The sequence below is a fragment of the Lichenostomus cassidix genome, chromosome 19, assembly GCF_008360975.1.
Source record: "Lichenostomus cassidix isolate B80296 chromosome 19, HeHo_3.0, whole genome shotgun sequence".
Taxonomy (NCBI): Eukaryota; Metazoa; Chordata; class Aves; order Passeriformes; family Meliphagidae; genus Lichenostomus; species Lichenostomus cassidix.
This window is the reverse complement of record NC_139499.1, coordinates 6,570,934-6,598,129: the sequence shown is the minus strand read 5'-3', so window position 1 is coordinate 6,598,129 and position 27,196 is coordinate 6,570,934. Positions and strand designations below refer to the sequence as shown.

The window sequence follows — 27,196 nt, the reverse complement described above, 5'->3', positions numbered from 1 at the left end:
GTCCCTGCCTGGCCTCCTGTAATAAGTTTGAGGGCAGCACTTGGGGACAGGACACTGCCACCAACTCCTCCAGAGTGCTGCTGAGGGTGGAGTGTGGCTCAGCCCAGCATCCTGGTGAGGTGGTGGAAAGATCATCCCACACTAGCACCAAATTCCAGCCTTGGAAAAAGCTGGAGCCAAGCAGACAGCAAACCCCACACTGAGAAGGGTGCAGTGCAATCCCAAATCCCTGAAATAAGCGGATCAGATGAGTCCAGGGGGGAATACCAAGGCTGTAGGGAGGTATTGCTTCCTCTTTGGGTGCAAAGCCCCTGTGGCTGCCGCAGGATCCCAGCAGGAAGCACGGACACGGGGCATGCGGACAAACTTCCCAAAAGTAGAACTTTTATTGACAGCAAGGGAAAACTAAAAACAAAGACAGCCAGAAAGGAGGCAACAACACACAACTAGCCCCTCCTTCCAGGTCCAACCAGTAAGGAGCTGCTCCCGGTGAAATTCCTATCGTACAGTTTAATGAAATAAGAAAATAGCGCCAGGTTCACCCACCTGCAACCTCGGAGCTGTGAGCCCCAGCCCACGGTTCTCCCCCCAGGCCTGGGTGGTTCTGGGAGGAACAGGACCCTGTCAGCCCCCCAGCACTGCAGAGGGGATGGCATTGAAGCCAGGACCTGCATTTCTCTGTGCAAAGAGCTTTGCTTTGTCTCCCGGGTCGCTGCCATTCTTCAGGAGCATTTACATGCAAAGAAGACCTTTGTTTCCTAAGATCTGCTGTTCCTGCTCATTTCCTAGCAAAGGAGGCTGACCAGGAGCACTGGGAAGGAACAAAGACCCTGCTTCCATAGAAAATCCCTCCTAACAAAGCAGGAGAGGGGAGAGTGTGTGCAGCAGGAACTTTTCCTCTCAGAAATATCTCTCCCCTCGCTAGCAATCCCTCAGGGACACTGCACTGGGCTGTTTCTGACACGAGTTATCCACATTATCCACCCCCTCCCAGTGCCTCTTCCTATCCAACAGCCACAGGGAGGTGCCCCCGATGTCGGTGTGATGTCTCCATATGGTGCATCCGTAACAGAACATCATGGCTTAACAACAAAAATCAGCTTCTCTGCGGAACTCCCAGCACACAGAGGGCAACACCAAGCAACAAAGGAAGGAGCAGCATCGACTTCCACCACACAACTCTGCTCTGAGCAAATCCTAAGGCAAAGGGCAGGGTGCAGGCAGAAAACCTCTGAGCTAGCATTCAGTAAAAACACTATTTATTCACCCCTCTTGGTTACAGCTGGGCAGGGGAAGCAGGTACAGAAGAGGAGGCCATGCACTCCGGGCTGCTCCGTGGTGCTTTGTCCCACGTGTCTGTCTCGGGGAAGCTGCCATAGGCTGGCGTTTCATTTCGCAGTCTGATTTAAAAAAAAAATAATCAAAACTAAATAAATATTGTTCCAAAAGAAGCCAGAGGAGAGAGCAAGCCTTTGGTACAACAGCTGCATCTCCAGCAAGACCCCGAACTGCTGTGCTGGACCCCTCCGGACACAGCTGGGGTTGGCACAGGCTCTGCTGAGCCTGTCACACATGAAAACATGGAGCAAACAACAACAGGAATTTTGTGAGAGCTCTGGTTCATTTGTCACAACCCCCACGACTTCGCTTTGTGGTCTCAGGACTGGGAGAGGTGACAGTCAGGGTTTGGGAGAATCCAAAGGAAACAGGCTCACTCCAGGGCGATGCACTTTCAGCTACATTTGCTTTCCAGTCTTTGGGGTGAAAGCAGAGCGCTGTGCATGTACAAGGACAGACTCCTTTGACCTCATGTTTGCTTTGCTACGTTTCCAAGGTGTCTCAAAAGCAGAGCCTGCAACGCAGAGGCCGATGCAGTGTTCCTTTCTATGATATATTTTTCTTATATATAGTATATATTTTTAAACCAGCCCTGCCAAGTCTATTCTCTCGCTCAGGTGCACATCACAGAGAGTCATTTCCCACCATCTCACGACGTATAAAACAGGAGTTATGTGTCTAAGCGAAGGGAAGTCGCTTCCAATTGTTCCCTCTCCTTCCCCCTTCCTCGGAGAAGAGAGCAGAGGTGTCGGGTGTCAGGTCCTATCGATCCATCTCATCCAGGAGAGGTGTGGCGTCCCCTGCGATGGACATGGGCGTGCTCTCGATCATGGGGCTGGGAGATGGGCGAGGAGTCAGCCTCTGCTTCTGTTTCCTCCGCTCAGCCTCCTTCTCCTGCAGCCACTGCTCGGCCATCTTGCCCCAGTCGATGGCAGCGTGGCTGTTGGTCCTGCAAGGACATGGGAACAAGGTGAGATGTGACAGGAAAACCTCCCTGCCCTCCCTCCCTCCCTGTGAGGAAGGTATGAAGCAACCCCATCATGCTGCTTCCACAAAAACCAAGAAAAGCAGTGGAGATAGGACATGGATTCAAACACCAGAAGAGACTCACTTTGGCTGCTGCCTCTGCCTGGAGCTGGACGATGGCTGTGCCTGGGACTGGGTGGACTGGGGTGTGGTGTTGGCCTGGAGCTGGTACTGGGGTGTGGTGATGGGCTGGCTGGGAGTAGTGTAGGAGTAGCTGGGGGTCATCAGAGGGGTGGCCACCGGCTGCTGTGCTGGAGTTGTGAAGACCTGTGGAGAGCAGAGGCTGTCAGGGGGCAGAAGGTGGACCCTGCTAGGCTGGGGAGAGGCTCTGCACTGCCCTGCTCACCCAGGAGGCTGGTGCCCACCCTCAGTGCCTGCTGAGCACAGGACATTTGCTCCCCTGATGTCCCACCCAGCTGGGCCAGCACAGCCCTCCCTCCTTGTTCACCCCAAGGGGAAATGCTCAAGCCAAGCAAAGGCAAGGGGCACAAGAGACACTTGGGGCAAGCCAGCAGCAATGACATCCTGCAGTGGGCATGAAGGACAGATAAATTCTTCCCCTGCAGGCTGCAGAGAAGGTGCAGCAGCTCCCAGGATGGCTCCCTCCCACATCTCAAGCCAGCTGGCTGCTTGTCCCATGGAGAGCTTAGTGGCTTTGCCTCCCGGTGTTCACCTCCCTTTTTCTTCTGATGTCTTGATGATTAATACATCGGGTTATCCACAATCCCTGCCTATCCCCAGCTCAGCGTTTACTGTGCCAAACTTCCTGAAAGCCTCCCAAAGTGCTCTAAAGGAGGATCACACCTCCCTGCAAGCCTTGTCTTGCAGCATCTCTTCTTTGGATGCAGCAGCTGGGTGTGTTTTTTGCACCCAGGCTCCTCAGTCCCTCTGCAGCTGGAATTTGCCTCAGTGTCAGCTGGGAGCTTGCAGAGCAGGCTGGGAGAAGGCACACATGAGGGAAGGCTCCAGCATGAGCCAAAACTGTCCAATTCCATCTTACTCCCTGCAAAGCCCCTGGCTGTTGGGTCAGGCTGAGGTGTTCCCCGCCGGTGCAGCTCGGAGATTAGCGCTGAGCCGAAAAGCTCTGCAAACTCAGCGCATACTTTCCCAGCTAATCTCCTCCACTGGCAGCTCACGTTGCCAGTTCAGGGGCACAATCAGAAGGCTGTGTGCCCTCACCGCTGGATCCCACCTCTCCACCCTGCCACATTCCTTGGGGGCCAGACCAGTTTGCTCCTTGCTCCAACTCCCCCCGGAGCAGGGCTGTGTTACACGCCGTGTTTCTTCAGTCACGGGAGGCAAGAGGAAACCTGGTCCAAGAATCCAGCCTAGGTACAAAACTAGGACTTGGGGATCCAAGGCAATGAGGGATTCCTCAGCCTCCCAGTGGTTTCTAGCAGCAAGGAGAAGCCAGCAGAGATTTAAGTGACACCTACATGATAGGCGCTGCTGCCACCTCCGCTGCCTCCGTAGCCATACTGGCTGGAGCCCCACTGTGCTGGGGTGGCATTTGGGTTCTGTCCCTGGCCTGTCACAGCAGCAATGGCACTGAACATCTGGGAGGTCATGTTCTGTGGTAGAGCATTCACTGCACGTGTCAGGTCTGCAAGGGAGACACATTGTATTAGAAAAAGTGGAGCCTGGAGGAGCAGCTCACATACCAGTTCCAACTGGGAATGGCCTGCACTGACCTGCCAGGTTGATGTTAGCTGGAGTAGCATTAATGGAGGCTGGAGTCCTGGTCCGACTGCTGCTGCTGGGGGTAATACCTGTGCCAAATACAGACCAAGAGCTACATTAGTTCTCCTGGAAGAGAGAAACCTGAAACTCAGGATTTGAAAAAATTGAAGCAACACTGTTCTGGCACGACAGTTTGTTACCAGGGAGTGGTGTGTGCTGGATTGTATGGTGGGAGAGACAAGGGAGAAGAAAGGGACTGGTCCAGATTTTGCTGCACAGCCCACTTGGCTGAAAGACTAACTCAGGAGAGTTCTCAGTGGGTCCATGAAGCCAAACACTTGGAACGTTGCTTTGAAACTTCCCACATACAGAAAAATCGTAGGACACATTTTAGGGACAAAGATGGAACTGTCCATTAATAACTGTCTCTGATATTGTGTGATAAACAGCTGAGGCACTGAAATTGAGGTGCTCACCTGGAACAGGGTCCTGATAATGATCCTTAAACCATCGGAAAAGTCCATTCACAGTAGGGAAGACTTGGCCCCGGTAGCGGAATCCCTCTGGTGTCACTGTCACATACTCTATCCTGGGAGTGGCAGTGAGAGCACAAGACATCACAGGCTGTTTCAGCCACTCACTGACAGGTTACAGTCAGAACAGACACTTCATCTTCAAACAATTGCTCCAAAATACCCTGCCTTTCTGTGACAAATCCATCATCCCTGCCTACACTCCTGTGACACCCACAGCACTGGCAGTGCTGCTCATAGCAACCAGGTGGTTAAGAAACATGGGAGTCTCCTGGGTGAGGTTTACTGCTAGAATTGGGTCCTTCACTGTCAGGAGGCCAAACCCTGGGAAAGAGGAGGTGTGATTTACAGGGATTCTGACAGAGCTGGAAGAAAAACTGGCAGCAATCTGCTGAGGTTTGGTACTGGCAGTGCTCAGTGCAGATGCTGGGCTTGCCTCTCACTTACCTTGGTTTGCCTCGAGGCTGATATCCCAAGAGGAATTTACCAGGTAGATCTTTACAGGCACTGATAAAGTATGGAATAAATGTTGGCTTCTCTTTCTTGGTCTTTATCAGCAGCTCTTCCAGCTTCTAATTAGAGACAGAAAGAAGATAAATGCTCCAGGGGAGCCCACATTTTCAGCAACATACAGAGCCTAGGGATATCTTCCTACAGAAGCTACCACATCCTGGGATAGTCTTACCTTCTTGTCTCCACCATTGCAGTCCTGGTAGTATTTGTGGTTCAACAGGTCTCTGGCAAAAGAAGCCATTGGCTGGACATAACGAGCAACAATTTCATCCAGGTCTTCAAACTCCTTTGAACAAACACATTTAAAGAGGTATTTAGGGTACATTTAGTCATACATTCTGCACAGCAAGGCTGGATGCCTGCAGGAAAAAAAAAAAGCCAGGTATTGTCTAAGGATCTGGAGAAAGTGTTGGAAGTTACTCTCCAAGAGTGTGAAAAAAGCAGCTGTGAGGACAGAAGGGCTGTGGGAACCTGTTCCTGCCAAATTGGTCCTTCCCCTTCCCAAGCATGCTCTGCAGGGCTTTACCTCTGTGTTAATCCAGAGCATGGAGCCCAGGCTGAAGGCATTCTCCTTGCCCTCTTCCCGGACATCCACGTGCTGGTAAATGCCATCATTGACCTTCCAGGTGACAGTCAGATGGTTCTCCCCTTTGCTGCTTGGCCGAATAATCACATCCCCTTGGTCCATGGTCTCCATCATCTTCTCTGCTTGCTTGAAGCTGATGTTGTGGAATGATGGGTGAGCAATTACCCTCTTGATGTACGCTGGGGGACAAAGGGAAGCAACCTTCAGCCTTCCAAGATGAATTGCGCTAATGCAACTATATCTAATTGTGCTGATTATCCTGAAGCATCCTGGGAAGGCTGGAATTACAAGGGAGAGGGAAATTAAGAGACTCACTTGTCCTCTGCTGCTTTCTTTTCATGTCTTCTTCCTGTTTGTGATCTGCTGCCTCAGAGTCGAAGTCGTAGTAGGTGTCTTTGGGCAGTTTCCACTCATTGTTCTTGTCCATCAGGTCTGAGGTCCTGCAGGTCAGGTCTGCACTGAATTTCTCAATGTCAATCTTCATGATCCGGCAGTGGACTGTCATTCCCACCTGCAGAGGAGGTGCAGGCCAAGGTGAGCAGCAGGTTTGGTAGATACACCAGAATCCCTGTGCTATGGAACAATCCATGTGGGATCCCACTGACACTGAAGGGGTACAAATCACATCACCTACTTTACTGATACAGCCTTTAAAGGTCATCTTTCTACAGGAACTGGAAATCAGCTGATCCCAAAAATTACCAGAATAAAGAGGTTACAGGAAAAAATGGGCAGTTCTCTAGCAGATCTACTACCTGTGCCCCACATCACATGGAAAACTGCATGTCTGGAGGGTGAGGACAATCACCTTTTTTATGTCCAAATATCCTTAACAACAGGAGAAGCAAAACTGGACTTCAAGATGTGCAAGAAAGCAGTTAAGTCTGTTCAGAAGCAGACACCCAAAAGACTGCTCTAACAAAGTGTGAGGCAGAAAATCCCCCCACAAAAAGTGCAATGTCTTAGTTCATTTAACCATGATGAAGTTAATTAATAACTCTTAAAAGAAATGCTGAGACCTCTGAGCTTACAGGATTATCTATCACCTGGATGCACTGTTAGGGACCCCAAAAGACAGTAAAAGAAAAATTTAACATTTTTGTTATGTGATAAAGTGTTATTCCATTTCTGCCAGAACCCCAATCCCTGTCCTGAGCAGGACCAGTAACACTGATGACCTCCACAAATTCATGGAGAGGGAAGAAAAAGCTATGAGAGGGAAAATGACCCTTGCCTATCCAAAAGCAGTTCTGTGAACTCTTTAGAAAGTCAGAAACAAAGGGCAGCTCTGCATTAGAATGCCTTCTGGTCTCCTCAACCCAGACTGCAGCCAGATGACAATAAATCCTCCTGCAGCACAACGTGTTAACTGATTAACAGGGTCCCACCAGCTGCCAAGGGAGATTTGCACTGTGGGACAAGGACACTAACCAGAACCTGAACTTCCTGCTGATTTAAAGTCCTTACATGAAAATAAGGTTGGAAAAGTCATTTAAAAACAGTGCTATTAACCAAACTCTGAGTCTTTGGTATCAGTTCCAGGTTCTTCCAGCTCTCGCTGGGGATGTGAAAATCCACTGCTTTCATACCTTCACCCTTTCTTCTGGCCTCTTAACCACCTTGTCACTAAGAAATTTGGTTGGGATGAAGCCAGCAACACCATTATCCAGACGTGTCTTCACTCCAATGGCCTGACCCGGGCAGGAACCGCTGTCAAAATGGTTCCAAACCTTGAGCAAGGCAAAAGGAAATAAATCATTCAGCATGGAAACAAAATAGTCCCAGCAGTTCATACTCAAACAAGTCCAAAAGCTGTGTCAGCAAAGTGGTGCAGCCAGCAGAGACTTGTGGAAGGGCAGGGGACAGAAGACTTCAACAAATGCTACCCAGTAATGCAATCTTCCTCCTCCAGCTCTGCTCAGCTTATGGGACATTGCAAGCAGGAAGGTCAGAACATTTTTAGACCCTGACCAGCAGCCTGCAGCCAAGGCTGGTTTCTAATGAACACTATAGGGGTTTAAAGCCATGGATTACCCAGGGTGCTGGAATTCAGTGTTTAGAAGGGACCTAAAGTACAGCTGCATTAAGCAGCAGGTGGTCCAGATAAGTTCTTAAAATTGAGAAGGTGGCAGAACCTTCTGTTCTCAGTGTCACAAGCAATTTCTCTGCACGAAACACAATCCCAGACCACAAACAAAAATGCTTTATGTATCTGCAAAGAACTGGTCAGCTTAGCCCCAGGTCTATTTCACTCTAAAATCCATAATGTAGCCATAACCTGCCAAATCTATTTGAATGAATCTATTACAATGCTGAAGCAATTAGTCAGAAATGCAACAGATTTTCTTTACAGCCAAAGGCCACATCAGGTTGGGATCCTGGGGCACTGCAGACACAATCTTGGCTCTGATCCCTTGTCTCCCAAGAACCCTACACAACCCTCAAGCCTGCTGATAGCAGACTCCTGACAAAGGCAGGCCTGTCAGGAGAAGCAGCCCCACCTCACTGAGCTCTGGGAAGTTGTCCTGCTGGCAGAAAGGGCATTGCCAAAGGCCAGTTTCATCGTTCCGTATCGCCTGGTCGTAGCTCTCTCCCTGTGGGCGCCTGTGGGCAATCCCAGTCACGTTGCAGATGATCATTTTACCTGTGGTGTGATGGGAGAGGGGAAGGAAAGAATGAAAAACTGCAGAGCTGGGCAGTTCCCTCCATCTGAGGTTGTTTTTTGTGCATGAAGCTGTTAGAAGACCATGCAGGTACTCGAAAAGCTGCCTCACTCTCCACCACAGCACTGTCCCAACATCACACTCACCAAGATCCCTTTGCCCCACCTTCACACATCCTGTGTCAGCTTAGGATGACAGAAAACAGGGATGTACCTATGTAAAATGTCTCTGGAGTTTCTTTGGTCAGCATATTGAAGACTTCTTCTGTGTTGGGAGAACGGTATGGAGTTCTCAGGTCCTTGTATCTGCAGCTTAGCTCAGCTCGAATGTCATACAAAGTGATGTGCTTGTCACCATAGCCCTATGGTGGGATTCAAAGGTTATAAAGGCATGAGCAGCAGGAAGAAGGTCAGTAGGGAAGCCAGGGTAAGTTAAGGAAGGACTCAAGGAATTTATCAAATAGCAAATTTAAAAAAGGGGATTGTAGCAGGTACCAACAAATGGTGAAACGCAGTCACAGGATGTTAAGGAAGTCAAAAGGACAAACATATTTAGAAAAAATTTCAGGGAGAAGAGCTTAAATCATCTAATTACTGTCTCCTGCCCTACATGTACTTTCTGCAAGCATTTATTAGATGCCACTGTGAGACACTGAGTGCTCATCATGGCTCTTTATACATTTTATGACAGCACAGCCAATGCCCAGCTCCTTAAAAGGATAAGGGTCACCAGCTATAAAACAGGAGAATCCCATGTGGGCAGCAGAGCTTCCCCTCTGTTTCTCAGCACCAGGAACCCGCAATGCACCTGTCTTTCCAGTTCTTCAGCAAAGGCATCAAGATCCAGGTCTTTCAGGCGCTCAGGGTTTTCCAGGATCTCCTCCAGAGCTCCTGCAGGATTAGCATCCTCAGCTGACTCATCGTATTCCAAGGCATCCACTGCCATTTTCCTTGCCCACTCATAGGTTTCAGGATGGACCCTAGAGCCATCTAGGACTTCAATGTAGGAATCAGTGCTGAAACAAAACCAATGTTCAGATCAGGGCTCTGAGGGTTCCAGCTGTTCCTGCAGCTCAATAATCAAGCACACTGTTGAGCACCACCACTGCCCTCCATGGCACAAAGTACTTCAAAAAGGACACTATGAATTATTCATTGCTAAATCAACAGGAGCCAAGGCAAGACCTGGCAAATTCCAGTCTGCAGCTCCAAAGATAGAGCCAGGCATTTTGGATGCTGGGTGGATTTGATCCCTGTGTATTACAGCTGAGCATATAGCTTTCTGCAGTTTCTCCCTGACTTCTCCTCATACAAATTCAGTGTTGCCAGCAAGCTGTTTGGATGGGTTACACTTTGCCCCCAGCATCTCTGGGATTTGTATCCTGCAAGAATCAAGGGATTAAGGGTTGGATCACTCAGAAATCAGGGATTCAGTCAAATGTTTTTCTCAGATTGCTTTTCAAAGACAAAAAGTCCCTGGAGAAAGCACGTTTCCAGTATGTGACACATCTGTGCAAAGCAGTCAGGTTCAGAAACAAAGGTACAGCTGTCCTCAAAGCACCTCTTGTGTAGTTACCAGTACCTTAACGCTCTATAAACTTCCCAGTCTTGTTACTGCTTTAGGAAGAAACCAAACTGCTGAATTATTTCTCAAGTTTAAAACTTTAGAAAAATCAAATACTGTTGGTAGGACCAGGCAGAAACTAAACTGAAGTGCCCATGGGTTACTGACGACTGCATGACAACTGTTAGGGAACGACCAGTTTCAGTTTAGTTCCTCTTGACCACAAAGGGTCTTTCACAACAGAGCAAGCCATATAATTCGTGTTCTGCAGCTCACACCACTGCTGTGCAACTTTAGCTGCCCTTAAGAATCAGATTAATAACCAGCAATACCTGAACTTGGCCAAAAGTCAGAGAGGCCACACAGAAACTCCAGGAACATGAACTCAGGGAAGGTGATTGCTTCAGCCTGTTGCTCACACTAACTCCATGCCCTGCAGAGCATCGAGTACAACCCAATACCCACCTATCACCCAGTGATGCTGTATCAATTTTGATGAAGCCAGCACAGTTGATAAACACTTTGGGTCCCATGTGACACATTGTAACCAGCTGGGTCCTGTTCTCCAGACGGGTGTTGTTTTGTTTTAAGATCTGCAGAGAGAGGCAAGGACATAAACCTTGAGAGAGGCAAGAGTATAAATCCTGCTATTCAAACACAAGGTTGCCCAGAGAGGTTGTGGACTTCCTAGCCCTGGAAGTGTTCAAGGCTAGGCTGGATGGGGCTCTGAGTAACCTGCTTTAGTGGAAGGTATTTGTGCCAATGGCCAAGGGCTGGAATTAGATGGTCTTAAAGGTCCTTTCCAACCCATTGGTTTCCAACCCACTGGAATTCCAAAGCATTGTGATTTTCTAGGAAAAACAGAGTATTCACACTGCACACTGCAGTGTTTAAAGCATGTGACACATGCCCATCACAATTCCTAAGTTGTTGCTCCCTGCCAGTGTCTCAACATTGTGTGAAAGATGATGATTCCACATCATCACGGCTCCAACTCTCAGGAAGAGTGTTGGCTTTTTGCCTTGTGTTTTCTACTCTGTGGAGGTGTCTCGATGCTCTGACAGCACATCTACTCCTGTGGGTTTGGGAGCTGGCTGGGATTGACAGATCTGCTGAGCTGTTTGGGTCTATCAAGGACAAGAGTCCACCTGTAGCTTTGGGGCAAGGCACAGTGAGGTAAAAACACACATCAACAGAGCTGTCAGCTGCACCTGGCACACAGGACCCTGAATCATCTCCTGAGCACTCCCAGAGCATTGGTGATGTGCTGTTTTTGTAGGCAGGGACTGAAGCCTCCTTACCTTCAGCAGGTGAGTGCCCTTCCGTGGTCCCAGGCCACACACATACTGCAGCAAAGCCTGGCTGTGGGGGTGAGCAATGGCTCTGTTCACATCCACCCCCACCTCATTCACACGGTTGATGAATTCGCAGTAGAGCGCATTCAGCAGCTCCTCCTTCACCACGTGCTCCTGGCAGAGACAAGAGGTGTTAGCCTTGGAAAAGATGGATCTGTGCAACCCTCTGCCAGGAGACAAACACAACACACTAGCTCCCAGGAGCTGTGTTGCACCTCAGAGTTACCCCTGAGAACACCCTAAAGGCTGATAAGAAGCAAAAAAAAAAAAAGGTGCTGTGTAGTCTGAATATGGCACAGAACGGGCAGAAATTGCACAAATTCAATTTGGAAACCTTTTCTTTGAAAGCAAATGCTCACAGGCCACTTTCTCTTGCAGAGAAGGATCTTCCTTGCCCAAGGAAAATTTACCTGCAGAGGGTGGAGCTTCAGGCAGAGAATATCCTCATCAGAGCTGCAGACCTGGGCAAACTCAATGAGGGGGTCCTGGATGCGGCGGGCGAGGGACACAGCCTGACGCAGCAGAGGGGGGTAATCCCGGAATTCATTCTGCAACAGGACACAGAATCAGGGAAAACCCTCGTGGTGTTTTCACACTTTGTACCACAAGCAGCAAAAACACATCAGACAGGTACTGGAGCAAGGAAGCACTTTGTGCTCAAGGCAAAGAAAGCTGAGGTCAAAGGCTCCCAGGAGCTCTGCTGCTATTAGTAATGGAACAATCTCACTCATTTCCGACTACATCAATATCCACTTTGTGCATCTGCTGGTGCTGATCTCTTCAGGGAAGCCTAAGATGTTTTGCCTTGATCCAAAGATCAGTATGTGACTGTCCAGATGGATCATATGAGACAGAGGATGATGCAAGGCCGGCGCAACAAATGGAGGATGACACAGCACAAATGAGCAACGGATTAAGGGAGAGCTGGAGTAACAGAAGGTTCACCTCAGACTTTTTGCTGTTCATGTAGAGGATGGCCAGTTCATTGTCAACCAGCTCCACTCCAATCGAGGACAGCTGCTGCCCTTGGTCCAGCTCATGAACAATTCTCTTTACATCCTCCATCAGCATCTGAGCATCCCTACAGAGAGACAGCCAAGGGGATTGAGGGGAGAGCACAGAGCTGGGTCCTGGAAACATGAAATGCAGACAGGCACAAGGAAAGGATTGCAAAGAGACTTGGGAAGTTGAAGGAACATGAAGACTGACCTATTCTCGCCTGCAATTGTCACCACGTGAGGCTTCTTGTTCAGGAGGAATTTTTTCAAGGTTTCAATATCCTGGGCCTGGAAAGAAAAGTAGAAAATCAGAGTAGAAAAGCTGGAGGGTTTCTCTTCTGAGCTACCTACATTCATCTCAGTGGCAGCTGCATCAAGCTCACCTTCTTCTCCCTCTCCTCCTCACGCCAGGCATTCCTTCTCTTTGTGAAATGTGGCAATCGGAGGAAATCTGTCACCTCACCCTCTCCATTAACGAGGGCACAAAACACCGGGTGGTCCCTGCCAAACAGAGATCACTCAGACATGGAGGAGTGCTAAAGCTGGACGTGCATCCAGAGGCTATTCCCCTGCTCCTACCTGGCTGATGAGAATGCAATGCCCAGCACCCGGATCCCCTTCCCTTGGTTTTCATCCATGAAATCATCGTCTTCCTCCACTTGCTGATCCGGCCGGTACGCAGCAACCTTTAGCCAGTTGTACAGTTTGCGGCTGCAAGCCTGGGAGAGCAAAGAAAGGGCAAAGAGGAGTGAGAAAATCCACTACAGGAGCCTTGGCAAAGCCTTTCCCTGGAGGGAAAGTGGAACCAGACTCAATTCCTGCCTCCTCCTCCTCCCCAAGAACATGTGTAGGACCTGTCAGCAGCTATGCCCAGAACACTGCAGGATTGTGTTTGCAACCCCAGCTCTAACTCAAACCCACCTGTGCCCCATCTCACCTTGAGTACATACTCCTTGGCCTCCACTAGGAGCTTGTTCTTTAATTCTTTGGCCATCTGCACGTAGAGGAACTGGTTGAGGGAGCGCTCGATGGCCATGGTACGCTGCCGATTCCACTCCTGCACCTGGTGGCTGAACTCATCCCGGTAATAGAACTGCTTGATCTCCTCAAAGTATGTCTGGTCACTGCCATAACTGCAAGAAAGGAGAAGAGGAGATACAGGAAGGCTCCAGGTACCTGCATGGATACATCACCAGCAGATTCCTGCACAGGGATGCAATAGCAGCACCCTGGATTCGGGTTGCTGCTTGGAAAAATTAGGGAAGAGCCAAGTCTCCCATCAAACGCTGCTTTAGATGCAGAAGTGATGCTGTAGACAGATCACAGCCACTCCAGCCCACCCATACTGCACAGCATGGGCACTCAGATGTGCAGGGAAGGAACCAAGCTGGTTGGAAAACAAGCATCACCTTCCTCAAAAATCCCAAGGGCTTCAGAGTTTGCCTTCAAGATAGATGTCTGCTAAAGCTTTCACCGAGATGATGAAAAAAGCAAGACCCTGAGAGGCTGCTTGACTTTGAGGTGCAGGCCATGACTTTCAGGACTAGTTTGGGATACAGAGGAGCTCTAAGAGCACTGCATGAATGAGCTCTGCCAAGTCAGGGATGGCACAGCCAGTGGGAACTCACCCCTCCACTCCTTTCATGTCAATGCTGATATCTATAGTGAGCAGTGCCTCATCCTCTGCCAGGCTCATTTTCAGGAACTGGTCATCTCGCAGCTCCTTCACAGGCTTGTTCTTCATGTATTTAAAGGAATAGGCATAGTGGGCTTCATCAATATCCTGGGAAAGAGAAGAGAGAATCAGCATGCACACAAGGCATTTATGAAGAAAGACCCTTCTGTATGCCACAGCAGACAATGGTTTTTATTCAATACCCCCTCAACCCTATGCCTGCCAGTCTGCATTTCCTTGCCCAGCAGGACACAGTGGAATTGCTTCCCAGTTCCAGAGAAACAGAGACTGTTTCAAGAATTGAAGGCAACATCTCATCTGGTAAAATGCTGAGACTAAAAATGCAGCATGCTGCTGAGCTGGGCTCTGCAACAGCCCAGTTTAGTGCTGCCCTGAGATTTATTCAGAATTGCCACTGACATGGGAGAACAAGCATTTGTGTGTTATTTAGATCCTTCCCTGAAATTACCCCCAGAGGCAGAGCTCCCTTCCTTACCTTCTTCCCCTTTTTGGTTGGTGAAATGTTGATTTTAGCTCGTTCTTGGAAAGTCTGTCTCAGCACCTGTCTGACCAAGGGCTCCCTGGCGATCTGCAAAGCCACCATGTACCGAGCTCCTTCCAGCACAGCTTCAGGGCTTGGGAATTGACTACAAGCAAAAAGGCAATGTGAAGGCTTAGAAGAATGTCCCCAGATCCCCTCACTTGTGTCACATCCCCAGGACCTCCACAAAGGTCCCCCCACACTGACCTACACACATAATCCTTGGCCAGCTCCAGGGGCTCTGCGGGGAACTGCTCTGTCTCGTGACGCTGGTAACTGTCTCGGAGATTTTCTCCAAACTGCTCAGGTGTCAGACCAAATTTCTTAGCCAGGCCATCTGGTAAAAGTAAAAAAACAAAAAACCAATGAGGACAAGGGTCTTGTAGCTAATAGTGAGCAAAACTACCAGTCTTCCTTCCACAGGTAAGTCACAGCACCCAGCAGAGCATGTGGGCCAGGGCACTGCACGCTCAGCAGGACAGAGCACAGCCTTACCCAGCCCAGCTGCCTGGCAGATGGTGTACATATCCCTTCGGGAAGCCTGCTTCAGCTCAGGGCCCTTCTGCTCATCATCCTCTGCATCCTCCCCTTCACCTGTAGGAAGGATACATTAGAGAGGCATCCAGACAGCTGGAGCATGTCAGGAGCACAGTAAAGAGATTAAACACAACTTAGACGGTGCAACAGAGCTTCTAAATCCCACAAAGGAATCTCAGAGGTCACAGTAGCCTTAAAATTATTCAGGGTTGGAAAAAGACCCTGAAAGCACTATCTCAGTTTAAGGGCAGTTTTAATAGCAGTGCCTCTGGGTTGCACATTAAAACACACATCAAGGTGGCTGATCCTTCCTTTGGCCCCTGACACAAGAGGTGGCATTCAGTTGGAAAGCACCTTGTGGGGCAAACCTTGAACATTTTCAGAGGTGCCTGAAAGACCTGAGACTAACTCAAGACAGAAATGACCAGCAGAGATGCTCTGTGCAAACACACGGCCTTTTCACCAAGCTTTCTTCCTATTCTTTTGAACCAGGATTTTCAAGCAGCCCACAATGAGAAAACTATGAAGTGTGGGGGGAGACAAACCTTCCTCCTCTTCACCATCCTCCCGGATACGCTTTTGCTTTTTGCGAGCAGCCTTGGCAGCGTTCTGCATCTTGGGGATGTCTCTCCCATAGTACAGCAGGAAGTGATTGTACACGTCCTTCAGCTCGTCCATGGACTGCACGTCCTTCAGCCTACAGAAAGCCAGCATGTTACACCATGCCTGCAGCTAGGTCATGCTCAGAGCACTCAAGGGAGCTGCTATGACACAAGTCAGGCAGAAGAGGAGCCCTTAGACTCGTCTTCCAAAAGAAATTTTAAGTACTTCTCATTATTGGCTTTATGTGTTCTCTGCAGTGGCCAGAGTTTGTGCTGTTTGGGCAAGTCAATGCACATTTTAAGTCATTTTCGAATGAATGTAAAAGCAATGGCACTCTACCTCTCCATGTCAGTAGTATCCAGGGCCCTTATTCCATCAGCCAAGGGTTTGTCTGGGTCAGCAGAGATTTGTTCATACTGGTAGGCCTGCATTTTCTCAAAAAGTCGTGTCAGGTTCTGCTTGCGGATCTTCAGCTGGGTCCACTGACACAAGAACAAAAGAATTCCAGTGAAACAACCCATTGGAGTGTTCTCCCTCCCCCCTTCCCAAACAGGGACTCCTAGTATCTTGAGATATTTGTCATATAAAAATAATCATCAAAATTTTCGTCCACAGCCAAACCCAAACATGACACATGGCAGGTCTCATCTTAGAAATGTATTATATTAACAGAAAAAATCCAAAACAATCAAGGTTTGGATCTGATAGTAGAGAACCAACCTGCACTGCTGGCAGGAAGAGTCACTACACAAAAGGAACTCAGTGAAGGGGTAGGATTTTTCTGAATCCTATTTTGTCAGATATCCCTTTACCACCACACGACAGCAAACATGCAAAAAGACATTGGTAAACCCAAACATGGCAAAACCAAACTCTGCTGAAAGCATCAGGCTAGGTGGAAAGACATGTTAAATATTGATGGGACAACCAGCAGTGAAAATCCTCCTCACCTTCTCATCCCATTGCCAGACCCTCCATAGGTCGTTGATGTGCAGCTCTGGCTCCACATACTCCTTTCTGTAGAAGGCGATGAATGGGACCTGGGTCAGAAATGAGACTCATCACCACTGTGCAGGGAACTGGGTTGCTCCTGGCAGCCAGGAGCCCAGACAGAGCTCCTGTTCCACGTGGGAGAACAAACCAGTGGGGCAAGCTCTTACTGCACCAAAGAATACACCACACAGGCCAAAAAACTGTCACATCAGGCTACACCTCAGAGTACAGATTGGATGGACCAAGCTAGGCTCAAGAGACTATCATTTCCCCACCTCATTTAGCATCAATTTCTCCAGAATAAAGGAAAGAAGGGCAAGCAGCTCTGTCAAACAGACCTTATAAACCTACATTGTCACAGCTCACATAAGATGAGCTGCAGCTCCAAATGAAGCATCATTTTGTCACAGCAAACGCAACCAGGGATGGTATCTCAGCCCCTTCTATGTGCTCTAAATGTTTCCAGCAGCCCTGCTAATCCTGTCAGGATTAAGGAGACAGACTTTGGTAATGAAAAAAAGTTGCATATTACCTCAAAATGCTGATTTCTCATGAAATTCAGGGCTTCTTTAATCTTCTGGATGGTGCTGGGCCCCTTGCGGCCAAAGCTGCTGGCCTGCCCACGGTCAAGGTAGTCAGAAGTTTCCTAAAAAGGAGAAACACACTGTGCTCACACTATTCCTGATCTGACCCCCTAAAAGAACAGCCACAGGCTAAGGCTGAGAAACTGTGGTTCTTTCAAAATTTCTGAGTTCCTTTTTGTTCTGTTTCATGGATGCAAAACCAAAGACACACATGTTAAACGACCTGCTCAAAACCAGAAATGAAGCTGTATTGGGCACCACCAATACACCAATTTCCATCAGCAGACCCCTGGACCATGTCCCAGGCACAGTCCTTTACCTGCAAGGAGATGGTGGGCGTTGCGAATGCATTCCTGTAAATCCAGTCAGCTTCTTCCTCCAGCTCATCATCTTCAGCACTCTTCACCGGGATGGATCTCAGCTGGGAAGAGACAACAGCATGAGCAGAGGCATGTGCAACACCAGGGCTTGCAGGGCCATGTTTCCAAGAAGCCTGGAAATTATTGTTTTGAGCTGCAGGTTACCTCTGGGGACTCCCACCTATGGGGTGCCAAGGATATCACTTCAATGTCTGCACCTTCTGAGCACACAGGAAACTGCATCAGCTTTACACTAGATAAAGGCAGCTACAATTCTGTCAAAGGCTTGTGGAAAGGCCTGCAACAGTGCAAAGTCTGCTGTGAAAATTAAGTGAGGATACTTCCACTTCCCACCAGACTCACAAATTTTCTGTAGTTACATCCTGTGCTCCAATCTACCTGTGTCTTGTTACCACTTTGCCTGCTGTAGCCATAGAATAACAGAACATAAAGCAGCTCCAAAGCCTCTCTCAGTCTCAGCCACTTCTCTTTCAGAAGTGCTGCTCTAATCACCATTGATATCCATGAAAATGTGTGAACAGGCCACCTACAGCCAGAAGACATCACAGACAGCATTCCCTTGTGTTTACAGACTGGCAAGGGAAAAAAAGGTCCTTTGGAAAACTGGCAGCTTCACACATCCCATTTCATAGAGGAGGGTAACAAACCTCTGCACAGAATTACATTAACATGCACTAAAGGGAAATGGATTGTTCAGTGAAAATCTGAATATAAGGTAAAATCAAGAGAAAAATATGAGACATCACAGGGATTCCTCACAACACAAGGAGCACTTTGTACTGAGAGCAGTGTAAATCCCATCACTTTGAGTAAAGTGGGTTACAGCAGTTTTGTGTTGGCTGGCATACAGGTAGGCTAGAAACCTCCCCAACCCTTTTCTGGCACTGCATCTTGCTCTCCAAATGTCCAGCTCAAGGGATTCCTAACATCATCCTGCATAAAGCCATCCCAGCAGAGCCCAATCCCTGCACTTCAGCAGAGCAACACTGGCACCCAGTGGCCACAGGGAAGTTGATAATGGAGCTGAACCCGGGCTCACACAGGTACAACAGCTCCCATGTCACTGATGTGTCTGAATGCAGAGCTTTAGTGTGTACATTTGACAGGTAGGGTCACCAAAGAAGGAAAAAACAGATTCCAAAATCCATCCAGCAGCCAGCTGGCCTGCAGGTCCCAGGCCTGGCAGCCAAAATGCTTCCTGCCTGCAGAGCTGCAGCTCCTTCCCTCACCTGGAACCTCTCAGGCATGTCTGTCATGCGGATCTCGTTGTCCTGGTCAGTGAGGTGGCTGCTCTCCAGCTCACTGGGCTCGTACATCTCAAAGATGCTGCGGCGACTGACGCGTTTCTTGGTTGTCTTTTTGGGGCGCACTCGGGTCTCCCCTTCGGTTTCCTCATCCTCGTATTCATACTCCTCCTCCATCTCCTCATCGTACTCGTTGTACTTCTCAAACTCGTCATAGTCAAAGTCCACACCAAAGATTTCCTGGGCTTCCTGCAGAGCACTGGAAGGCAAAAAAAACCCCTATTGTTCAGCCCCACAGTGCAGGTCACAGAACACCTTTCCAGCCACACAGAGGAGGACAGGGGTAGCCAAGTCTAAGCTTTAGTTTTCTGCTCAGATTAAGAAATCATGGACAGATACAAATTCTGAGCTTTACTGCAAAAATATTTCTCTTACAGGCCTGGTTTTGGTATCCCTTAAAAAAAATCCAGGGAAAAAAGGAAGGACTCAAACATTTCAGAAAACACACACTAAAGCTCTATGTTTAAATTTACCAAGTTTCATCTGGGAAGAAGACCAGCAGCATCCAACCACAAGCTGAATCACTCTGTAGCTGCAAGAACCAAGTGAGCTGTGCACTATTTTCAAGGCTCCAGGCCAACTTCCAATCAATACTTACGCATCTGTGTATCCTGGAAGTTTCTTTCTCCATTTTGGCTTCTTCAGAGGTTGTCCGTCGTCATCCACGATGAAATCATCGATGTCTGGGCATTGAGAAACAATTCAGTGGTCAGGAAATTCGGATATATAACTGGTACCTCTGACAAAGCTCAGCCAGTGCAACTATGAGCCTCCACCACACTTGGGCTGCTGGTGGCTGTCAGTCAGCCCAGCTACCCACAGCATCTCCTACACCAACCTCACACAGTCCAGGAGCCTGAACCACAGTAACAAGCTGGGAACAAACTTCCAGACACAGGCAAAGCCATTTGGCAATTAGTTGCAGCTCAGTGCACTGAAAAAGTCAGGAAAGGCCTGGCTGCTTTGGACAGTAGAAAAAAATTCTTGAAACTCTTTTGGTATGGTAATAGCAGCAGTGACAGGCTGATGCTGAAGGGGTAGGGCAGGCATGCACTGTGCTATGAGGTACTAAACAGTGCCTTGGGTGCCTTCCTTTGAAGCATTTTAATTTTTGAGGCATCTTAGGAGAGGTATTCAAGACCTCAGCACACATAATGTGCTTCTCCACAAAGTGGTTCAGACAGACAAAGTAAACCTGTCACCCAGAAATGTTTAATTCTAAGGATTGTACTAATCAGACCAAGAGCTTCATCATGACAGGGTCATAGACTTTAGATACTTCTAGCTCAGGGAAAGTCTGAACTTTGTTCCTGTGCTTTAATCCTAGGACAAACTTTGGATGTAACTGACCATCCACACTTACCAGATTCATCTTCCTCCTCCTCCTCTTCCTCTTCCTGTGGAGCAACAGGAGCTTCCACAGCCTCCCCTCCTTCCTCGCCTTCACCATCCTGAAAGATTTCTTCAGCAATGGCTTCCTTCTCATGTTCTTCCTTTCCGTAATCTTCTGCTTCATCATCCTCATCGTCAGACATTTTTCGCACACGCCGGAATTTTTGCTGCAAGGAAAATGCCTTGTTAGTGCTCACAATTCCTGGCTCAGCACTGCACTTCCTCTGCAGGCACCTGGGAAGGGAGCAGGATGGAGCCCAGCATGGCACAGGCACACAGGGGAGAAGAGCCACCCCTTCAGGAGCCATGCCTGTGTCACTTGCATGCTGTCACCACAGGTGTTGGCCTGGCTGATGTGACTCTAATGTTACAGAAAGAGCTTTAGAGCCCATAATAGCCTGTGTTGACCTTGAGGTTAGCACCACAGGAGAATGGAAGATGAGATTGTCATGCAGAGGTGGGAAGGGAGGAGAACAGCAGACTTGAGGACCAGAAAGAGTGTTTTGCAAACTCTAGGCAGCCAGGTCCCAGTTGTTTTGGCAGGGAGAGATCCTACTTCCTTCAAGCACTCAGGTCTTCCTTTCCAAGAGGGCAGGAGGTGATGGGAGGCACTGTCTGCTCACTCCAGGCTGAAGCCCACCCTCAGTGCCAAGACACACCCCACCACTAACAGCAGCATGGCAACACAACTCACTCTTTTGACTTTAACACCCAAGTTTTCTTCAATGAGGTCGAAGTCATCATCCTCCAGGCGGTCATCAAAAGCTGAAGAAGAGACCAGAGATAAGTCACACTCTCCCTTTACTAATCTGGAAATGCACTAAGCCCAAAAGGGTACAGCTTACCCAGCCAGTGCAGACACCCAGGGCAGAGGTGTCAGCAAGTTGTGCCCTGCTAGTAACAATCATCACAAACTTACTGCGCTTTCTCTTTTTGTGGCCAACATCATCCTCGGAGTCTCCAGAGTCACTGGCTTCTTCCTCCTCTTCCTCATCATCATCATCATTAATGAATCCTTTCAGGTTCCCCTGCTCATCCTGATCATCGAGGTTCAGCTCCTCCTCTTCCTCATCTGGGATGGGGAGCAGCACAGGTTAGACACTTACTGGTTATTCACTGAGACCTGGCTCTGTGCAAGCAGCATTTTCTTCTACACCATCCACACAGAGTTTTAACTGAGTATTTTTACTGACACAGAACCCAGCCAGCTGCTCCTGCCAGATCCCCACTTCTTGTCTCGTGCTCTCTCGGCAGAGGGAACAGGTGGAGTGGTCACACGGGGAGAATTCCTCTGCTTTTACCATTTACTATCGAATTGTGCGACTGTAAGTCCCACGGGGGTGAAGCAGTGTATTTTTTTACTGCCAATTATAAAAACCACTTGGAGGAAGGGAAGCACTCAAACAGCTGAGATTATCGACTACAGATGGCCCTGCTATTATAACACAGTTATTGCTCCATCTGCAGAGTCACGGGATGCAGACTAGAACAGCAAAGAACACTGACAATTCAGCAAACTCACCATCCTCATCTTCCTCTACAAACTTCTTGGTTACTCTGGGTACAACCTCCCCATCCTGGTTGTACTCCTCCTCTGACTCCTCTGCTTCGCTCTCCACAAAGTCAGACATGGCTGCAGCCTCTCACAGAGCAGCTGGGAAAAGAGGAAACATCCCTGGCATGAGCTGAGCAAGCAGAATACAAGCACTTCCCCCTTCAGTTTTTGGAGACAAGGGAGCTAAAGCAAGAAGGGTTTCAAATTAGCTACAGAGGCCCTGAATTACACAGTGTCCACCCTGGCTGGACATCCCTGTCAGCAGAGATTAGGCAGGAGAAGGCAGCAGCCAAAAGCTGCCAGCTCCTGCCAGCCCATGTCTGGGTGAGCAGGGCAGGAGCTGTCACAGCAACACTCGTGGCTCCTGCGGCTGAAATGTGCACACAGCCAGAGCCTTCATCCCATCCACACCCTCCCACACACTGGGAAGGCTCCCACTGATGCTGCATGCTGTCAGGCACACAGCCCAACCAATTAGGATCTTAATATGATTAATCCTCCCCCAGTTAACGAAGACAGAGTGACCCTGAAAAGGGCCTCGACTGAGCTGCAGTTGCCATCTGTGACTGAGACACTGCAGAGCCCGTGGGGCAAACTGGAGAGAGGTCTGGGAGTCCTGGGTTGGGACTGGGGGTTTCTGGCTGCCCACAAGCCAGAGCCACAGCCAGGATTTTCCATGCCAGAGCCCTCCATACAGAATTGAGGAAGCAACAGGAAACTACGAAAATGGTGAATTTTCTATATCCAGAATCTTTTGTTTGATGCTTTTCCCAACTGGGGTTTCTGGAAACAATATAAATCAAACTTGGCACAAAGGAAAGTGTTTGCCAAGTTCTGTCTCTCTGAGCCTTCCACTTCTGGTGGGTTACAAACTCACTGATATTTTTAAAATTTTCAAAGGAAGTTTTTTTTTTTACCTCCTTTTTACATACATCAAAACAACTGAAGCTTACAAGAGTCAGCTATGAGGAAAAGCAAATCAACTCCTCAAATGGCTGTGAGGATGAAAACTCCAGCCCAGGAAGAGGTGCCAGCCTTTAGGAAGGTACAAGGAGCAGCTCAGAGGTGTCAGATCTAAAGCCAAAACCTCCATGTTAAATTACATCTGATGTAATTCAACACACAAACACACAGAAACAACAGAGAAAAAAGATGAGACAAGAATTCCATATGGTACGGAACGATACCTAAACAAACATACTTCAAAATATTCCCATAATCATTTCCCCATTGCAAACAACCAGCTGAAGGAAATCAGTCCCATATGGGACAACCTGATCAAGGCTTTGCCACGACACTTCTCATGTACAGGATTTCTTGTTCTGCCCCGAAATCCACACATCTGCTGTACAAACACAACAATTTGGAGAAAACCAGGGACTTAGTGCTCAGTTGAAGTTAAAAGGTCCAAGGCTGATCTTGGATGATCTTTTAAGTCTTAAAATACGAGCAGCTTTGAAGGAATGTGTCATCTGTATCTCATTAAAGAAAACCCACACCAAAGATGAGGGAAAGACCTCTGCCAGATTTGAGACACGAGTGGAGAGCAGCTCATACTCCTTGGCTGCAGAATATGTTGCTGTGGCCAACTTCTATACATGATGCTCCAGACAGGCAGAAATCACAGCAGGCCAAGGCTACTGCTCTGCACCCAGACAGGATGTGGCTGCTCTGGTTCAGTGTGGGATCCCCATCCTCAAGAAAACACTTTAGAAGTCACACGCTTGTATTTAAGCATCCCTCTCAGAAATAATGCCTCAGAGGGCAGCACTGATGCCAGTTAAATGTGTGTTCCTGACGCAAATGCCACTGATGAATTGTGTGACTACACACAGCCAAAGAACAGTGATTATGTTTACCAGCCTGTGTATGAATATTCTGTCAACTTCACACTTTCTCACCAACTCTCCTGCTACAGGTATTCACCAGGGTGTATCAACATACATAAACCTGCAGGCTGAGTGGCTTTTCCTAGAGTATTTCCAAGTCTAACAACCTCATTTATCTCCTGTCCATGATCAATACACAAACCCACCTTGTCACAGCACTACATCCAATTTCATCATTCTCTGACAGTGAAGTGTTTAGCTCCGAGTTCCAACTTTCTTCCTCATCACTTGTTCTACAATTTCCTGGCAATTTTAGTCCATGTCAATTCAAATTTGCCTGGACACAGGGAACAACTAGGACTCTAGAAAACCATCTTATTTAATGACCCAGCCAAGCAGGTTCCACACAAGCCAGCCACCCACAAACCCGTGTGCTTTCAGCTCCAGCAAAATTCACCTCAGGACAGCAGGGATGTCACTTAGCATGGAAAAACTGAAGCAAGATGTTGAATCAGATATGGTCTACAGGTGCCTCTCCCACCCTCTGTGCCAGGAAGGCCTTAGTTTGAAACAAAACAGGCCAGGGAGGCAGGCAGAGGTGCAGAGGCAGAGCTTGGTGTAGACACAGAGAAAGACCCACTTGTGCAGCCTGGGGAGAGTTTACAGACTCTGGATCAAGGAGTATTGGGCCAGCCCAGCTGTTTTGATCAGAAGTGTCTGCACTTTGCTCAGCTCAAAGGCACAGTGGCATTGATCCAGAGTCCACAAGCTCCTTTTAACAGGACTGTAGAGCTCTGATCAGGTCAGGACAAGTTGGACATCACCTGTGAGGTAAGGCAGGACCTTTAGAATAAATGCTGCTCTGTGGGGAACCTGAGAATTCCAGAGATCACTCACATATCCAGATACCTGCTGGCTGCTCAGAACATTGGGAATGGCAGAGTCCCTCAAGAGCTTCACAGCCTGAGCAATGTGGGGTGAAAGCAGAAATATCCGATCCTCTCCCAGCTACCGGGATGCCACCTAAGGGAGGAGACCCCAGTGGTGCTCAAAAATAACCAAGGAGTGTCTTCAGAGAAAGATATATTTATTATTCAGCAATCAACCTCGGGACAGCAGCGTCAATGCACAAACCATTTACAACAGCAGGGACATTTACAACAGCAAAGACAGTCCTTGACTTCTGCCCATCCTTTGTGGGAGAAACTACATCAATCCCACATTAACACTGGTTTTGTGGGGTTTTTCTGGGGGGTGGGAGAGGGCATGGGCAGGGTTCTAAGCTCTGCCACTTCAAGGTTGAACTCACACTCCATTTAGGATCACACAGATCCACAGAACCACACTGCCAAAACCAGCACTGAACAATCTCACTCAGTTCTCATGTCTACATTTCAACTAGTAAAACTGCAGAAGATTCAGGAAGCTCAGTGAGGCTAAGAGAGCTGGGGAACTCAACCCAAAATGTAGGACCTACGGAAGCCAAATGCATCAATATTGTCAATTAAATGCTCATGAAATTAATTTTAGCACAGTCCAAGTACACCCACATGAGTCCACGACTGACAACAACTATCTGATTAGGAAAAATCCAAATGAACTGCAAAGATAACGCCACTGTTTCAGCCCCTGAAGCTCTCAATGAAATCAATGTCAGTTTCCTTAAAATAAAAAAAAATAAAAAAAAAAAAAAAGGCAAGCCAATTCAGACAAAATCATCTTAGCATCTTTTAATTTGAAGTCTATGAGCCTAACAAAAACATCCCTGTGAAGCACTTCAAGGCACTCACACCATGAGAAATTACCCTCATGGGCACCTCTTTGATGCTGAGCTTTTCCTCAGAGGCATTCCTTGGTATCCACATGGACTTCTGCAGGGCTGATAGCCACTGGGGCTTGCCAGCCCTGACATCAGCAACAAATCATTTTATATTTAGCTTTTATAGCTGTTTTACAGATTTCTGAACTCTGCATCTAAACCAGACACTCTCACCCTGCTTGGTGGGAGGAACACAGGGGGAAGTGATGACTGGGGATTAATGACAAGGAAAGTCCAGGCAGCCACCACAGCTCAGGAACTTCCCATACCTGCTTTGTTGGTTTTAAAGCTCCCATCAGTCCCACCGCCCCCGATGCTATCAGGTGGCAGCACGTCCTGTGGCAGGGTGACACATTTAATAGCATGTTGTGTGAAAAAGCACTTCCTCTTGTTTATTTTAGCCCTGCTGCATCATAATTTCCTGTCAGAAACAGAAAAGTGATGCTCCCTCCTCGTTTTCGCTGACCTGCCCATGACTTCAAGCACCTGGATTGTACCTCCTGTCAACAAGCTTCTCCCCTAAGGTGAGGACATGAAGGCTTTGCTTGCCCAAAAACCTGATCTGCCCCTACCTTTGCCAGGGCTCACCTTTTGGGATGGTCTAACCAGAACTGCCAGGGCACAAACTACCAACCATTTACTCAGCACCTACAACAGTGTTTTCTACTTCATTCTCTGACCCTTTAAAGTAATTTCAAAATATCTCTTTTAGGCTACAATGGGGTGTTGAAGTTGTTTTAAAAGAAACAATCGCAGAGACACCAACAGCTCTTCCCTGAAAAACAAGAGCTGATATAGTCAATTTTGTGGTGTTTTTAACCTGCCTTACACCTTCTGCCATATCTTCTTTACCATACCACCACTCCCACTCGGTGTTATCTGGTCTCTGCAATACCCCACAGTTTAGTTATCCTAAATAATTTAGGATTAAAACTTCCCTCTCCACATCACCATATTCAGGGGAAAAAAAAAGACCAGCTGAGATGACTGCCAAACTCCACAATAACCTCACTCCGCCACGAACACCAATCGTTTGTCACCTTTCGGTCATTTATTAAACCCAAAAGGGCTTTCCCAGGCTCTTGGCTTTCCAGGGAGCACCTCGCCGGAAGTCTGGAAAACCTAATGGAGGTGGTTTGGGAATCACACCGGCAGCGTGGGGAGACCCAGGGCCCCCGGTGTGGTGAGAAACGAAGGTCAGACCCTTTCCCCCTCTCCACGAAAAGCATCCCGATGCTCCCCACGCCATCCCCTCACATCCCCAGCTCTCCCCACCGTGCCAGCGCTGCCCCGCTGCTGCGGCGGGCGGCGGCTGCGGCACCTCCCGGCCCGGGGGAGCCGCCCCGACCCCGGCCGCCGCCTCGCCTCCTCCGGGCCCCGCTCGCCGCCGTCCCGGGAGGCTCCTGCCGCCGCCAGCCCCACCCACGGCCACCGCCGGGCCCGCACCGGGGCGGCCGCTACCGCTTCACCCCCGCGCCGCAGCCCGACACCAACCTCGGGGACGTGCCCGCCGCCTTCACCGCCCTCGCCGGGGCTCCGAGCCGCCGCGGCGCCGGGCCGGGTGTGACGCTCGGGCCGGGACTAACGCGGGGACGGGCTTCCCCCGGTCAGGAACCCCTGTTGCCCAGCACGGCCACCCCGCCGGGCCCGGCGCGGCCTTACCCGAGGAGCCGAGGGAAAATGGAGGCGGCGGCGGCGGCGAGCGCGGGGGGCGGAGCGGGCGAGCCGC

At 48.9% G+C, this 27,196-nt stretch overlaps 1 protein-coding gene across 2 annotated transcripts; it reads right to left on the bottom strand.

Moving 5' to 3' along the window:
* Positions 1-367: 367 nt before the first annotated feature.
* Positions 368-27,140, bottom strand: SUPT6H (SPT6 homolog, histone chaperone and transcription elongation factor). 2 transcript variants are annotated; one of them, XM_085078274.1, is made up of 37 exons: positions 26,962-27,140; positions 21,787-21,918; positions 21,184-21,336; positions 20,959-21,029; positions 20,236-20,431; positions 19,471-19,555; positions 18,798-19,071; positions 17,508-17,609; positions 17,137-17,250; positions 16,562-16,651; positions 15,951-16,093; positions 15,554-15,705; positions 14,967-15,065; positions 14,679-14,808; positions 14,427-14,577; positions 13,884-14,038; positions 13,193-13,388; positions 12,835-12,974; positions 12,639-12,756; positions 12,467-12,543; positions 12,203-12,338; positions 11,668-11,805; positions 11,204-11,371; positions 10,368-10,495; positions 9,147-9,354; positions 8,553-8,700; positions 8,178-8,320; positions 7,266-7,406; positions 5,992-6,187; positions 5,617-5,855; positions 5,263-5,376; positions 5,025-5,149; positions 4,521-4,633; positions 4,056-4,133; positions 3,801-3,967; positions 2,450-2,631; positions 368-2,287 (listed from the first exon to the last, which is right to left on the bottom strand). In XM_085078274.1, exons 2-37 carry the CDS (start codon positions 21,893-21,895, stop codon positions 2,101-2,103), a joined length of 5,166 nt encoding a protein of 1,721 aa, XP_084934400.1. In that variant the 5' UTR covers positions 21,896-21,918; positions 26,962-27,140; the 3' UTR covers positions 368-2,100. The 2 variants fall into 2 exon arrangements, with proteins under 2 accessions (XP_084934400.1, XP_084934401.1); XM_085078275.1 differs by lacking the exon at positions 26,962-27,140 and adding an exon at positions 22,773-22,796.
* Between the last annotated feature and the right edge of the window lie 56 nt (positions 27,141-27,196).